General features: G+C 25.9%; 1 protein-coding gene across 1 annotated transcript; it reads right to left on the reverse strand.

The window, feature by feature from the left end:
• Positions 1–9,677: 9,677 nt before the first annotated feature.
• LOC114942702 (F-box only protein 21-like) lies at positions 9,678–13,725 on the reverse strand. Its single transcript, XM_029318123.2, has 6 exons — positions 13,415–13,725; positions 12,892–13,333; positions 10,957–11,099; positions 10,582–10,852; positions 10,060–10,375; positions 9,678–9,862 (listed from the first exon to the last, which is right to left on the reverse strand). The coding sequence occupies exons 1-6, from the start codon at positions 13,588–13,590 to the stop codon at positions 9,723–9,725; spliced, it is 1,488 nt and encodes a 495-aa protein (XP_029173956.2). The 5' UTR covers positions 13,591–13,725; the 3' UTR covers positions 9,678–9,722.
• Positions 13,726–14,597: the final 872 nt, after the last annotated feature.

Raw genomic sequence — 14,597 nt, forward strand, 5'->3', positions numbered from 1 at the left:
AAAGAAATAAAAATGTATCGTTAAAAATTCTATTGTTCCATTTTTATTCTACAATAAACCTTCAAGACAGAAGAAGACAGAGAATTACAGAATAATATTAAATTAACACGAAAAAAGGGTAGCAGAGGGAATACATAAAAAAGAAAATTCTCAAAATAGGAAAATAGTACTTTTGTAAATAATATATAAAATAAAAATAACTATATTTTGTTTGAAAAATTTAACATCTCTTAAAATTATTAATGTATTACTTCGTGCGAGTTTTAAAGAGATGCATAATTTAAAAGATGATTTATTTTTATATTTGCTACGCACTTTTACGCGTTAATTTAATACTGTTCTCTGTGATTCTCTGTCTTCTTCTGTCTGATAGGCTCATTGTAGAATGAAAATGGCACAATAGAGTTTCCAACATTTACAGGGTGTCCGGCAACTAACGGACCAACGATTACAAGTGGATTCTTTGGTCAATTTGGAAACGATTTTTCCTCAGCAAAAATGTCGAAAAAGGTCATCATTTTTTACAACTTTCCAATATTTGTCATTATGTATCTTTATAATTAAGCCTCAAATTAAAATTTTATTATAGTAAATTCTACCTGAAATTAACTGAAGAATGTAATTTATTATTTTTCTTTCATTTCCAATCCATAATTATTAACATATGGAATCAAATAATGAAGTGTGATACTTTTCGGGATACGTAATAAATTTTATAAATATATATATTTCTACATTTCAAATTTAATAACAAAATTAATGTACAATAATTTATTAAAACAAACAGACTTTACTAAACAATGGATATTAGATGAGTCGATTAGAAAGCATTTTTATTTTATTAAATACTTTACATCTCATAATTTTTCGAATACAAAAAATACACACTTTTATATTATTTTTCTAACTGTAAATAATCCCCATGGCGTATAATAAAAATGTTCCAGTGTTTTAAAAGTGCCTGGATATTTCTAGAAAAAAGTTTTTTCTAGAACATAAAAACACTCATGTATCGCCTGCTTTACCTCTTCGTCGGATTTAGGGATCGATTCTTTATATATTATATAAAACAACTGGATGATTTTGTATATTCAAGAAATATCGCGATATAAAGTATTTTCAGTTGCCACATCTAATAAAAACGAACGCGTAAAAAACGCATTAATGAGAGACAAGGCGCAGAAAATTGAATGAATGCGTATAGTTAAATATTCAAAATATTTCGTCTAATTGTCCATTTTAGCTCTTTACACGTAACTAAATTTTTATAAATACATTATATAATAAAATACTTTTTTCCTTAATTGAAAAATTTTATTAAAAACACATGCAAACTTAGTCTTTATGCTCATTTTCATAACGTGATGAATAAATATAATATAATATAATTAGAAATTAGAAATATAGCATACAATTGTATAATATGATGAAATTTAAATAAAAAAGAATACTTTTTATATATAATTGTGATATTATAAAAATATATCAATTAACCGAATAATTTATAAAATATCCTAAATAAATAAATATGTAAGAATCAAATATAAAATTATAATTATTTTAAATAAATATATATATATTGCTCTGAATTTTGATTAATGATGCTGCAATAGAAGTCTTCATATTATTTGAAAACATTATTGAATCATTTCTTGTTTCAATTTTAGATGGCCTTCTTTAAAAAAATATTGTGACATATTGTCTAAAACTAAAGATCATGAAGAATACAAATCTAAGAAACAAATTATGAACTTTAAAGAATTGGGTATCAATTATACGAGACAATTACGAGAATACGTATCTCAAATGAAATACAATATATGCATTATCACAATGAATCAATCGATAATTGTGTGAATTTCAAACATATATTTCATTTACGTGATTATTTAAACAGATGTAATTATAAGGCATTAGTTTATGTTGATCGAAGATTCACCGAATTTTCTTTCTACAATGATGAGCTTAAAAGCTTGCTTACACATTCTCCACGATAGGATTCTTAATATATCTTATAATGTTAACATTTTTATAGATTATGTTCTTGCACAGTTTTAATATGTAAATTTTTCAGAAGAACTGGTTGCGATTTAACCGAAAAATATTATCACAAGAAACTATTTAACTCTATAAAGAATTCTAATCTAAAATTAAGCTTGGACAAATTTTATACTTTACCTGATGAAGAGCAGCTTTTGGAATGGATTACCTTTAATGTAGCACAAACTTTACAAATCCAAAAAGATGTAACTTACGCGTACGAAGTAGAATCTTTGGATAATATCGCACTAGAAATACAAAATTATCTAAAAAAAAAAACATCCAGATCATTCGATATTTTCGACGTCCGCTGAAACTTTTTCTTATTGAAAAAACAATAATATAGACAATAATCACTGAAACGAAGCGGAAGAAATTCAGATTATCGATGCATTCGACGAATACATATTTGGCGAATTAAATTTTCGACCATGCAAACTGAACGATACAAATTTAAAATACATGTGTATAAATGTAAGTTTTATATATATAATGTATATTATAACTATATATGGCGTCAGAAGAAGAAAAATGTGCTGTGTGCATGGCTATTCGTATGTTTATATATTAAACATTCTGTCATTCTCTCATTAATTTATTGCAATTTCTGGCATAGGTATTAAAAAGTAGATATGGACAAAAAATAATTTTATTATTAATATATCACAACGTGGCAAGAAGACTTGGTCTACGTTCCGACTATAAAATTGGATGATCTAACAGAACTACCCCTCAATATATATTGGAAATCAAGATAGTAAGTAGTGTAAAATTAAATTTGGAAATATCGAAATCTTTTAAAAAATATTTCTACATACACAAGTGCGACTAATAAATAAATAATTTGTTTGCTTTGCAGTGGCACGGATAATTCAGAAAATGAAAGATGTTATAATTTAATTTTTGAGAAATTCCCAGATTGTCTTGTCAATAAACTACTGTATCGAAGAAAGTTGCAGCATTTATATTGTGGTGATTCTTTACCATGCGAAAGCTTTGGTCAAATATCATATGAACTGCGAAACGAGATAATGCTAAGAGTTATAGATTTGACATACCATATAACAACTTTTGTTAGATTATGCAGCGTAATAGGACTTATTTATTTGATGAAAGTGGCTTTGAAGTATGTTTACACTATACACACTGCATATATTAAAATATATATTATAATAGTAATAAAAAAATTCTCTTTCTTTTCTCTTTGCACATACAGCTATATACATATGAGTAATTATTATTTTTAATTTAACAATATAGATAATTAAATTTGCTATAAATGTATATTTAAGAATTAAATGGCAAGAATAATAAATTAAAGTATAACATTAAACTTTCAGATCAAAAAACTTCGTTTAAAAAAAACAGGGCAATTCATTAGACAAAAGGACGTAAAATTTGCAGTAGGAATGATCGTAACACATCGTGATAATTGCAATAATTACGACGACGTCATAATCGGATAGGATCGTCATACAGACAGACGTTATGAAATTTTGTACGAACTAAATAGCGACAGATGTACTACAATAAATTATACAATAGAAATAGATTTCTTGCCGTTGAATCATTGTCACAATTATCAATTTAAAGAGCAACAAACAAATTATATTATTCTTACCAATAATAATAAAATATGTTAAGTAATGAAAGATATGAATATATTATATAAATATCATATAGAACGTGTTTTATTGAAAATTATATATTTGTTTATTCTACGAACATTATATTTCTTTTTATAATTTATTTATTAATTTCATTTAATAATTTGTTAATTATATTTATTTCATTTTTTGTACATTGTTTCTTATTTGCTTTTTTAATTTTAGATAAACTCACTTTAGCAGCGCCGAAATGGATCGATAAGTTCAAAATTGGTCGCTATTTCTGTAATTTTGAAAATACGCATTACGTACCAAATGAAATGCTAACGAAACTTTACCCGCAAGACGTGAAAATGCTGATGTCGAATCGATGTTGATTCAACGTCGATTCATCGAAAACTCATCGACATCGAAATTGACATCGAGAATCAGCCAATTTCGATCAAATTAAGTCAATATCAAAAAATTGTTTTTATTTAAGTTACTCGAGTTCATAATTTGTAAATTTAGTCTAAAATTAAAATTATATATATGTATCATACCAATGATATATATATATATATATATATATATATATATCCCACTAAAAGACATCACATATGTAAAAAAAATGCTAAGTTATAACTTCCGCAAGCAACAATAATTCTTTACAAAAAGTCGTAATCAAATATATATTATATATATTATAAACGTTTTAAAATAAAGCAATAATTATACATTTGTATCATTATAGGGAATTTATCTAAATATTATATATTATGTTGTCACTTACTTATTGTTAGTGCAATTTTTTGATTTCACTACTTTTTGATGCTAATATTTAATCTTTTTTTTCGTATTATCAATATAATTATTTAGCGCAATTTTTTGATTTTACTACTTTTTGATGCTTAATATTTTAATTTTTTTCTAGTATTATTAACAAAAATAAAATATAATTTATAAATATAATTTTTGAGAAAATATTTTTGATAATGATTAATTTTTGCAAAGAATTATTTTGGCTATAAACATAATTTTTGAGAAGATAATATATTTAATTACGACTTTTTTTAAGAATTATTGTTGCTTGCGATAGATATAACTTAGCACTCTTTTTACATCTGTGATGTCTTTTAGTGGGTTTACATATACGCGCGTATGCACGCTTAAATAATCATTTAACAATTTATTACGGTTGATTCTGTGTTTGGTGTCAAAAAATACAAGTAAGATTGCATACACTTAAATTATTTCTGACAGAAAAAAATTTATTTAATATTAAACAAAGCCCGGAAGAATTCTGCTTAAGTAAATATTTACATATACGCGCGTATGCACGCTTAAATAATCATTTAACAATTTATTACGGTTGATTCTGTGTTTGGTGCCAAAAAATACAAGTAAGATTGCATACACTTAAATTATTTCTGATAAAAAAAAATTTATTTAATATTAAACAAAGCCCGGAAGAATTCCGCTTAAGTAAATATTTACATATACGCGCACATACACGCTTAAATGCACGTTTAACAATTTATTACGGTTGATCCTGTGCTTGGTCCCAAATAGTACGAGTAGGATTACATGCTCTTAGATTATTTCTGAAAGAAAAAAATTAATTTGTTAATAAACAAAGCCCGAAAGAGTTTCGCTTAGGTAGATATTTACATATACGCGCACATACACGCTTAAATGCTCGTTTAACAATTTATTACGGTTGATCCTGTGGTTGGTGCAAAAAAATACAAGTAGAGTTGCATACACTTAGATTATTTCTGACAGAAAAAAATTTATTTGTTAATAAACAAAGCACGGAAAAGTTCCGTATGAGGTGAAATCAGGAGACGCGGTAGCGTTCGCTTATATCTTTCATTCGTCAAATTAAAATAAAATCTACAAAAAAACAAAAAAAAATATCGAAAAATATCGAAATGATAGCGAAAATATCGAAACAATAACGAAAATTATTCGTAGGACGCTACTGTGTATCCTTTATTGGACGTAACACGATTTTCGTAATCTTGAAAACAAAAATTTGAAATATTTCATGAAGGGAAACATATTTTTCAAAAGATGATCATATCAATCGAAAGCGCGATTTTTTCCGAGTAAAATGAGATCTTAACGAACTTGATAGCTCTATTGGTTGCGGAGATATGAATTTTTTAAGTTATTTTTTGGTCGAAAAGGTGTCACTTTTTTTTAAGACTACGGCGTCGTACTTGTCCCGGTCACCCATCCCGACAAAGTGATTTTTTCCGCAGCTGCTTTACCTTATCCGCGGCCACCCATCCTAGTAAAGTGACATTTTATTCAGTTGCTTAACCTTTTAAGCAACCAAACAAAAAATAAATTCTCGCTCTCTCTCACTCTCTCTCTCTCTCTCTCTCTCTCCCTCTTCCCTACCTTTGTCTTTCTCTCTTCTATTTAATAATATTATAGTCACTTTAGGGTTTGACCTCGTACATAAGCTGAATTTTCGTAAACTTTTGTTTTTGCATAAGATTGAAGAGAAAAAATTATCATTATTATATAGCGGTCTTTAAGAAAAGAAAGTAAACAATTAGGATTCAAATTTTGTTCTTTGCAAATGTCGTTGAATATCGATTTTACAGAAAAAACAAGAAAATGCAAAAGTACAAAATTAAAGAATGGATAATTTTGCATAAAAAATGTTATCTATAAGTCTTTCATACAAGTAATACTTTTTATGTAAATAATTTTGCAAGACGTACGCTGCACGGTGTATTCACGGAGCGTGCTGACAGACGTTATGTGGATTGAAGAGTTACACCCGCGCACAAAAATGTCATAACTTTTGAATGAATTATTGTACAAAAATGTGTGAAGTGTCGAGAGTTGAGAGGCCAGAGATTTCAACTTTTTAATGCAATTTTTTGTTATTCTACGCTAATACTTAAAAAAATTACGATAGTTTAAGCAAAATGTTACATGTAATGTTTGTCTTCTCTCATTAAATTATTAACAGATAGTCTTAGAATTTTTAGAAAATTTATCATAAAATAACAAAACAAATTACATTAAAAAGCTGAAATCCCCAGATTTTCAACGGTTTTTTTTTCAATCCTGTTCGATAATTTATTCAAAAGTTATGACATTTTTGTGCGCGCATGCAATACTTTAATCTACATAATGTCTGTTGGCACGTTCCACCACGTTCTGTCAATACACCGCAACAAACAACTTGTAAATTTTTGAAGTAAAAAGTTTAGCTTATACGAAAAAAGTTATAGAATACTTCATGCAAATAACAGAATTTAGGTACTAATTGTATAATTTTATTTTTTAGCGGCCACTGTACAATGATAAACTTTTTTTTTTAATTTCATGCAAAAACGAAAGTCTTTACCAAACTTCAGTTTGCTAACATTTTTTCTGAGGTATCGCTCAATTTTTATCTAAAGTAACTGTAGTATAAAATATATTGAGAATCACTATAAAAGCTACACGCATGCACATACATATGTAAGTACACAAGCATGTGCGTACGTAAGCATAGATATATGTTTACATATACATATTTTTTAACATATCTTTTAATGAACTTTGCAAAAATATGTGAAATCCTACGAAAAAAGACATCACAGATGTGAAAAAAAGCGCTAAGTTATATCTTTCGCCAGCAAAAATAGTTCTTTATAATAATAAAAAATATTATATTCTCAAAAATTATGTTTTTAAGAAAAATAATTCTTTGCAAAAATTAATCATTATCAAAAATATTTTCTCAAAAATTATATTTATAAATTATATTTTATTTTTGTTAATAATACTAGAAAAAAATTAAAATATTAGCATCAAAAAGTAGTAAAATTAAAAAATTGCGCTAACAATATGTAAGTGACAACATAATATATAATATTTAGATAAATTTCCTATAATAATACAAATGTATAATTATTGCTTTATTTTAAAACGTTTATAATATATATAATAACAAAAATAATTCAGCAAAATATATATATATATATATATTTATTTATCTTTACATTTAAATAACATGAATAATTATGTAATTAATTTAAACTGGAATGTATATACATTGTAAAGTTATTATATATTTTTATAAAATATTTAGATAAATAGATATATATAATAAAATAAATTATTTATTTATAAATAATTATTTAATTCAAATATATTTTAACGTATATTCAAAAAAGGTAATATAAGGCACAAAAAATTAAATTTAGAAAATTAAAAAATTAAAAAAAAAATAAAAATTTTAAATTTAAATTAAAAAATAAAAGTAAAAAAAATGTAATGTACAAAAAATACTTAGCGCTGTTTTTGTATTGTAGCCCTTTGACTACGAAACCTCCTTAAAAATTATATAATATTTAACCTTTTTTCTCGTATTATTAATATAATTATTTAGCGCAATTTTTTGATTTCACTACTTTTTGATGCTAATATTTTAATTTTTTTCTAGTATTATTAACAAAAATAAAATATAATTTATAAATATAATTTTTGAGAAAATATTTTTGATGGTGATTAGTTTTTGCAAAGAATTATTTTTCCTAAAAACATGATTTTTGAGAAGATAATATTTTTTATTATTATAAAGAATTATTTTTGCTGGCGAAAAATATAACTTAGCGCTTTCTTTTACATCTGTGATGTTTTTTTTTGTAGGATACATTTATACAAAATAGTTCTGAAACAATACAAATAGAAATTCGGCAAATTACAATTTTGTACAAATAGAAATTCGACGAATTAAAATTATTTGCATAATAGATATTCAGCGAATTAAAATGATGTATATAATCGGAACTCGGCGAATTAAAATTGTGTATAATAATTGAAATTCGACAAATTAAAATTATAGCATCAAGCAACTGTTATTGCACAGATTAACAATTTGACAGTTGTAAAATAAGCAATAGAAACTAGAAATACCTTGGAAATAAACTTACCTTTTTGGAAATCAGGGAAAAACTTTGCCACAATTTCTACACAAAAAAATATATCAAGTATGTAGTATGTATAAATAATGTATAATATTCTTATTGTCGATATTTTGAAAATGTCTTATATATTGAAAAATAAAAGTTAAATCTAATTTATTAAAAATCATCTAAATCGCTTTTGTATCGCTTTATTTTAACCTTTTAAAATTGTATATAAATAGCAGGATAAAATAATAGGATAGACAATTATTTTATTATATATGTATACTTAACTGCTGTAGATTTTGTCAATTAATTTTTTTATAAATTCATGTATATTAGATATGTATTTTGGAACTTAAAAACAAAAACTTCATTGTTTATATTATTGAATGTAGTCGATTAATTATCATTATACAGCATTGAAAAAGAAAGAAGCTCCGAAATACAGCTGCAGGCTAAACTATAATGGCTGAAAACCAACAACTCGTTGATACAAAATACCTATTACTGCCATTAATAAACAAGTTAAGATGTGTATATCTAAAAATCTAAGAGATAGTTTATTATTCGTCGAGCTCGCACTTTTGCCTACGTTTCTCTTGCATTCTGTACTCTTATCTGAAATGGAATTTATTCCAAGACAAGTTATCGAACATGTGGTAGCAAAACAAATAAGTTGCAAATTCAAGACACAGTAGTCGTTTCCCGGCGATCTATTACTTATTATTATTTAAACTCTGAATCAGAACAAAAAGATAATTTTTCATAAATAAAACTAATATTAGAATTATAATACTAATATTAGGAAAAATAAAACTAATATTAAGAGAAATAAAACCAAAATTTGGAAAAATAAAATTAATATTGGAAAAATAAAACTAATATTATAGATAAATTGTATTTTTGACAAGTTCTAAAATATTAAAGTAAAAGTTAATATAAAATTGAACAATGGCGCATGCGTAACGCACGCTTTTCTTACTCTATAGTACATAAAAAAAGTAAATTAGCGTAATTTTATAAAGCTATTATATATGGTAACAGGAATTTACACTATAATAACGTCATAGTTTACACTATATAATATTTAGTCTTAAAATATAAAATTTCTTAAAACTTTTCTTTTAAATATTGCATAAGGTTATGCATAATATTAATTTGCAGATTTTGTCCTCTATGTAATTACAGCGAAGTCTTCCGGGTAAAGTTTCGTTAGCATTTCATTTGGTACGTAATGCGTATTTTCGAATCTACAAAAATAGCGACCAATTTCGGAATTATCGATCCATTTCGGCGCTGCTAAAGTGAGATTACCTAAAATTAAAAAATGCAAATAAGAAACAATGTACAAAAAGTAAAATAAATAATAAACAAATTAATAAATAAAATGTATTATATAACTGTGAAATCAATAAAAAACGAATTATAAAAAGAAATAAAGTGTTCGTAGAATATAAGAATATATAATTTTCAATACAACACGTTTAATATGATATATAATGTATTCATACCTTCATTTACGTAACATATTTTATTATTATTGGTAAGAATAATATAATTTGTTTGCTGCTCTGTAAATTGATAATTGTTACAATGATTCAAAGGCAAAAAGTTTCTATCTCTTAAATAACTTTCTCTAAGCGATCTAATGCTATATAGATCTTGTGTAAAAATTTCATAACGTCTGTCTGTATGACGATCCCATCCGATTATGACGCCGTCGCAATTATTGCAATCACTACGATGTGTTACGATCATTCCTACCGCAAATTTTACGTTTTTTGTTCTAATAAATTGCCCTGTTGTTTTTAAACGAAGTTCTTTGACCTGAAAGTATAATGTTATACTTTAATTTATAAATTTTGCCATTTAATTCTTAAATATATATTTATAGCATATTTAATTACTCTTATTGTTAAATTATAAATAATTATAACTCATATGTATATAGCTGTACGTGAGAAAGGAGAAAGAATTTTTTATTACTATTATAATATATTTTAATATATGCGGTGTGTATAGTGCATACATACTTTAAAGTTACTCGATTTAAATGAATAAATCCTACTACGCTGCATAATCTGAGAAAAGTTGTTATAGTGGTATGTCAAATCCGCAACTCTTAGCAGTATTTTGTGTCGCAGTTCACGTGGTGATATTTGATCAAAGCTTTCGCGTGGTAAAGAATCAACACAATAGAAATGCTGCAACTTCTTCCGATACAGTGGTTTATTGACAGGACAATCTGAGAGTTTGTGAAAAATGAAACTAAAACATCTTACATTTTTTGGATTATTCATGCCACTGCAAAACAAAAAAATTATTTATCTATTATGCACACCTGTGTATATGTAGAAATATCTTTTAAAAGATTTTGATAATTCCAAATTTAATTTTATACTACTTACTATTTGGATTTCCAATATATACAGTGAGATAATTCTACTCGATTACAGAATCCTATAATGTCGGAACGTAGACCAAGTCTTCTTGCCACGCTGTGATATATTATTAATAAAATAGTTTCTTGTCCATATCTACTTTTTAGTACCTATGCCAGAAATTGCAATAAATTAATGAGAGAATGACAGTATATTTAATATATAAACAAAAAAAAGGCCATGCTCACAGTACGATTTTCTTCTTCTGACGCCACATATAGTTATAATATACATTATATAAAAAAGGTAAAAATCTTCTCTCGACCGTACTGACAAATATTATTTATTCAATCACAACGTTTCGACCCTTCTTTGAGTTCTTATCATGTGATTTGTAAAAATAATAATAAAATACTAATTTTAAGATGTCAAAACGAACATAGTGTCGGTTTGACAACACGTCAAGACTCTTAGACGAGTTATTGGAGACTAAACGATCTTTATTATTTTGTCGTAGATATTACTTGATTGTCGATATCCTTTTGTAAATTAATAGCGTTATTATTTTTTTTAATAAAAAATATTTCAGTAATTTCTGTTTTTCTTACGTGTTTTTTACTGTGCAAAATAACAGGCGAAGTCCAGTCAAAATCGTGATCGAATTCAATTTTATGTTTGCTGATAATTCATAAATTATTGGAATGCATTTTGGTGTTGCTGAAATGTTTTTTTACACGTGTACACACATGTCTTTTTGTTTGTCCGATGTATGGCGCGTTGTAATTATTACAATAAATTTCGTAAATTACTTCAATCCTTTTATCTGTAGGCAGTCTATCCTTGCCGAGTGTAATTAAATGATTCGGTTTTTTAGGAATATTATGAACAAACATTAAATCCGAAATTTTTAAAAATTCGATCGATATCGCCTAAGCTATTAACATCAGGTAGTGAAATGAAAGGAGATTTATCAACAATATTTCGCTCATTACTCGATTCATTTATGTTTCTGTGTTTTAAAAAATTAATCTTTTTATTAACCCAACGATCAATTACATGTTTAGGAAAGCAGTTATTAAATAAAATCTGTTTCACGATATTAATATTCTCGTTGTGAAACTGGTCATTAGATAAAAGAATCGCGTGATCTACAAAATTAAAAATTGTGTTTATTTTATATTTAAAAGAGTGATTGGAAAACATGAATAAATCGAGTAATGAGCGAAATATTGTTGATAAGTCTCCTTTCATTTCTCTACCTTATGTTAATAGCTTAAGCAATATCGATCGAATTTTTAAAAATTTCGGATTTAATGTTTGTTCATAATATTCCTAAAAAACCGAATCATTTAATTACACTCGGCAAGGATAGACTGCCTACAGATAAAAGGATTGAAGTAATTTACGAAATTTATTGTAATAATTACAACGCGCCATACATCGGACAAACAAAAAGACATGTGTGTACACGTGTAAAAAAACATTTCAGCAACACCAAAATGCATTCCAATAATTTATGAATTATCAGCAAACATAAAATTGAATTCGATCACGATTTTGACTGGACTTCGCCTGTTATTTTGCACAGTAAAAAACACGTAAGAAAAACAGAAATTACTGAAATATTTTTTATTAAAAAAAATAATAACGCTATTAATTTACAAAAGGATATCGACAATCAAGTAATATCTACGACAAAATAATAAAGATCGTTTAGTCTCCAATAACTCGTCTAAGAGTCTTGACGTGTTGTCAAATCGACACTATGTTCGTTTTGACATCTTAAAATTAGTATTTTATTTTTATTTTTACAAATCACTTGATAAAGACTCAAAGAAGGGTCGAAACGTTGTGATTGAATAAATAATATTTGCCAGTATGGTCGAGAGAAGATTCTTACCTTTTTTAAATTCTGTCTGGCGATTCTCAAATATCTACGTTTTTATACATTATATAACTTACATTATCTATACACATGTATTCCAAATTTGTATCGTTCACTTTGCACGGTCGAAAATTTAATTTGCCAAATATGTATTCGTCCAATGCATCGATAATTTGAATTCCTTCCGCTTCGTTCCAGTGATTATCGTCTATATTATTGTTTTTCCAATAAGAAAAAGTTTCAGCGGACGTCGAAAATATTGAATGTCCTGGATGTTTTTCTTTCAGATAATTTTGTATCTCTAGTGCGATATGATCCAAAGATTTTACTACGTACGCGTAAGTTACATCCTTTTCGATTTGTAAAATTTGTGCTACATTAAAGGCAATCCATTCCATAAGTTGCGCTTTGACAGGTAAAAAAATAAAATTGTGATAGCTTGATATTATATCAGACTTCTTTAGAAAGTTAAATAGTTTCTCGTGATAATATCTTTCGGTTAAATTGCAACCAGTTCTTCTGAAAAATTTACATATTAAAACTGTGCAAGAATATAATTTATAAATATGTTAGCATTATAAAATATATTAAGAATCCTACCGTGAAGAATGTGTAAGCAAGCTTTTAAGCTCATCGTTGTAAAAAGAAAATATGGAGAATCTTTGATCACAATATATGAATTCTTCATAATTATTGTCTTTAAAATAAGAAGGAAATATATGTCTGAAATGCACACTATTATCGATTGTTTCATTGTGATAATGGATATATTTCATGTGAGACACGTATTTTCGTAATTGTCTCGTATAATTGATACCCAATTTTATAAATTTTATAATTTTTTTCTTGGATTTGCATTTTCTACGATTTTTAATAGTCTTAAACAATATGTCACAATATTCATTTAAAGAAGGCCATCTAAAATTGAAACAAAAAATGATTTAATAAATTTTTTAAATAATATTAAGAGTTCTATTGCAGCATCATTAAACAAAATTCAGAGCAATATATTTTTAAATTAATTATAATTTTTTATTTGATTTTTATATATTTTATTTATTTAGGATACTTTACAACTTATTTAGGTAATTGATATATTATATTGATAATATCACAATTATAAAAAATATTCTTTTTTATTTATATTTCATCATATTATACACTTGTATGCTATATTTCTAATTTCTCATTATATTATATTACATTTACTCATTACGTTATGAAAATGAATGGAAAGCCACAGTTTGCATGTGTTTTTAATAAAATTCTTTAATTACTTAAAAATATTATTTTATTATATAATGTATTTATAAAAATTATGTTACGTGTAAAAAGCTAAAATGGGCAAGAATTAAAGCAAGAATTTTGAATATTTAACTATACGCGTTAATTCCAATTACTGCGTCTTGTCTCTCATTAAAGCGTTTTTTACGCGTTCATTTTCATTAAATGTGTCAACTAAAAACCTTAAATACTTTTTATCGCGTTATTTCTTGAATATACAAAATTATCCAGTTGTATTATATAATAAAGAATCGATCCCCAAGTCCGACGATGAGGTAAAGAAAGCATTACATGAGTGTCTTTATGTTCTTAGGTAAAAAACTTTTCTAGAAATATCCTGACACTTCCAGAACACTGGAACGTTTTTATTAAACGCAATAAAAACTATTTACATTTAGAAAAATAATCTAAAAGTGTGTACTTTTTGTATTCGAAAAATTATGAGATGAATAGTATTTAATAAAATGAAAATTTTTTTTAGTGAACTTACTTAATAGCC

Source organism: Nylanderia fulva, unplaced genomic scaffold (assembly GCF_048542155.1).
Source record: "Nylanderia fulva isolate GAGA-0341 unplaced genomic scaffold, ASM4854215v1 Scaffold37, whole genome shotgun sequence".
Classification (NCBI taxonomy): domain Eukaryota; kingdom Metazoa; phylum Arthropoda; class Insecta; order Hymenoptera; family Formicidae; genus Nylanderia; species Nylanderia fulva.

Coding starts and splice junctions, on each gene's coding strand:
- LOC114942702 (XM_029318123.2), bottom strand. CDS start 13,590: ATGAAATATATCCATTATCACAATGAAACAATCGATAATAGTGTGCAT. Junction 11,100..12,891: donor AATACATGTGTATAGATAAT/GTAAGTTATATA, acceptor TTTCTGGCATAG/GTACTAAAAAGTAGATATGG. Junction 9,863..10,059: donor AATATGTTACGTAAATGAAG/GTATGAATACAT, acceptor TTTTAATTTTAG/GTAATCTCACTTTAGCAGCG.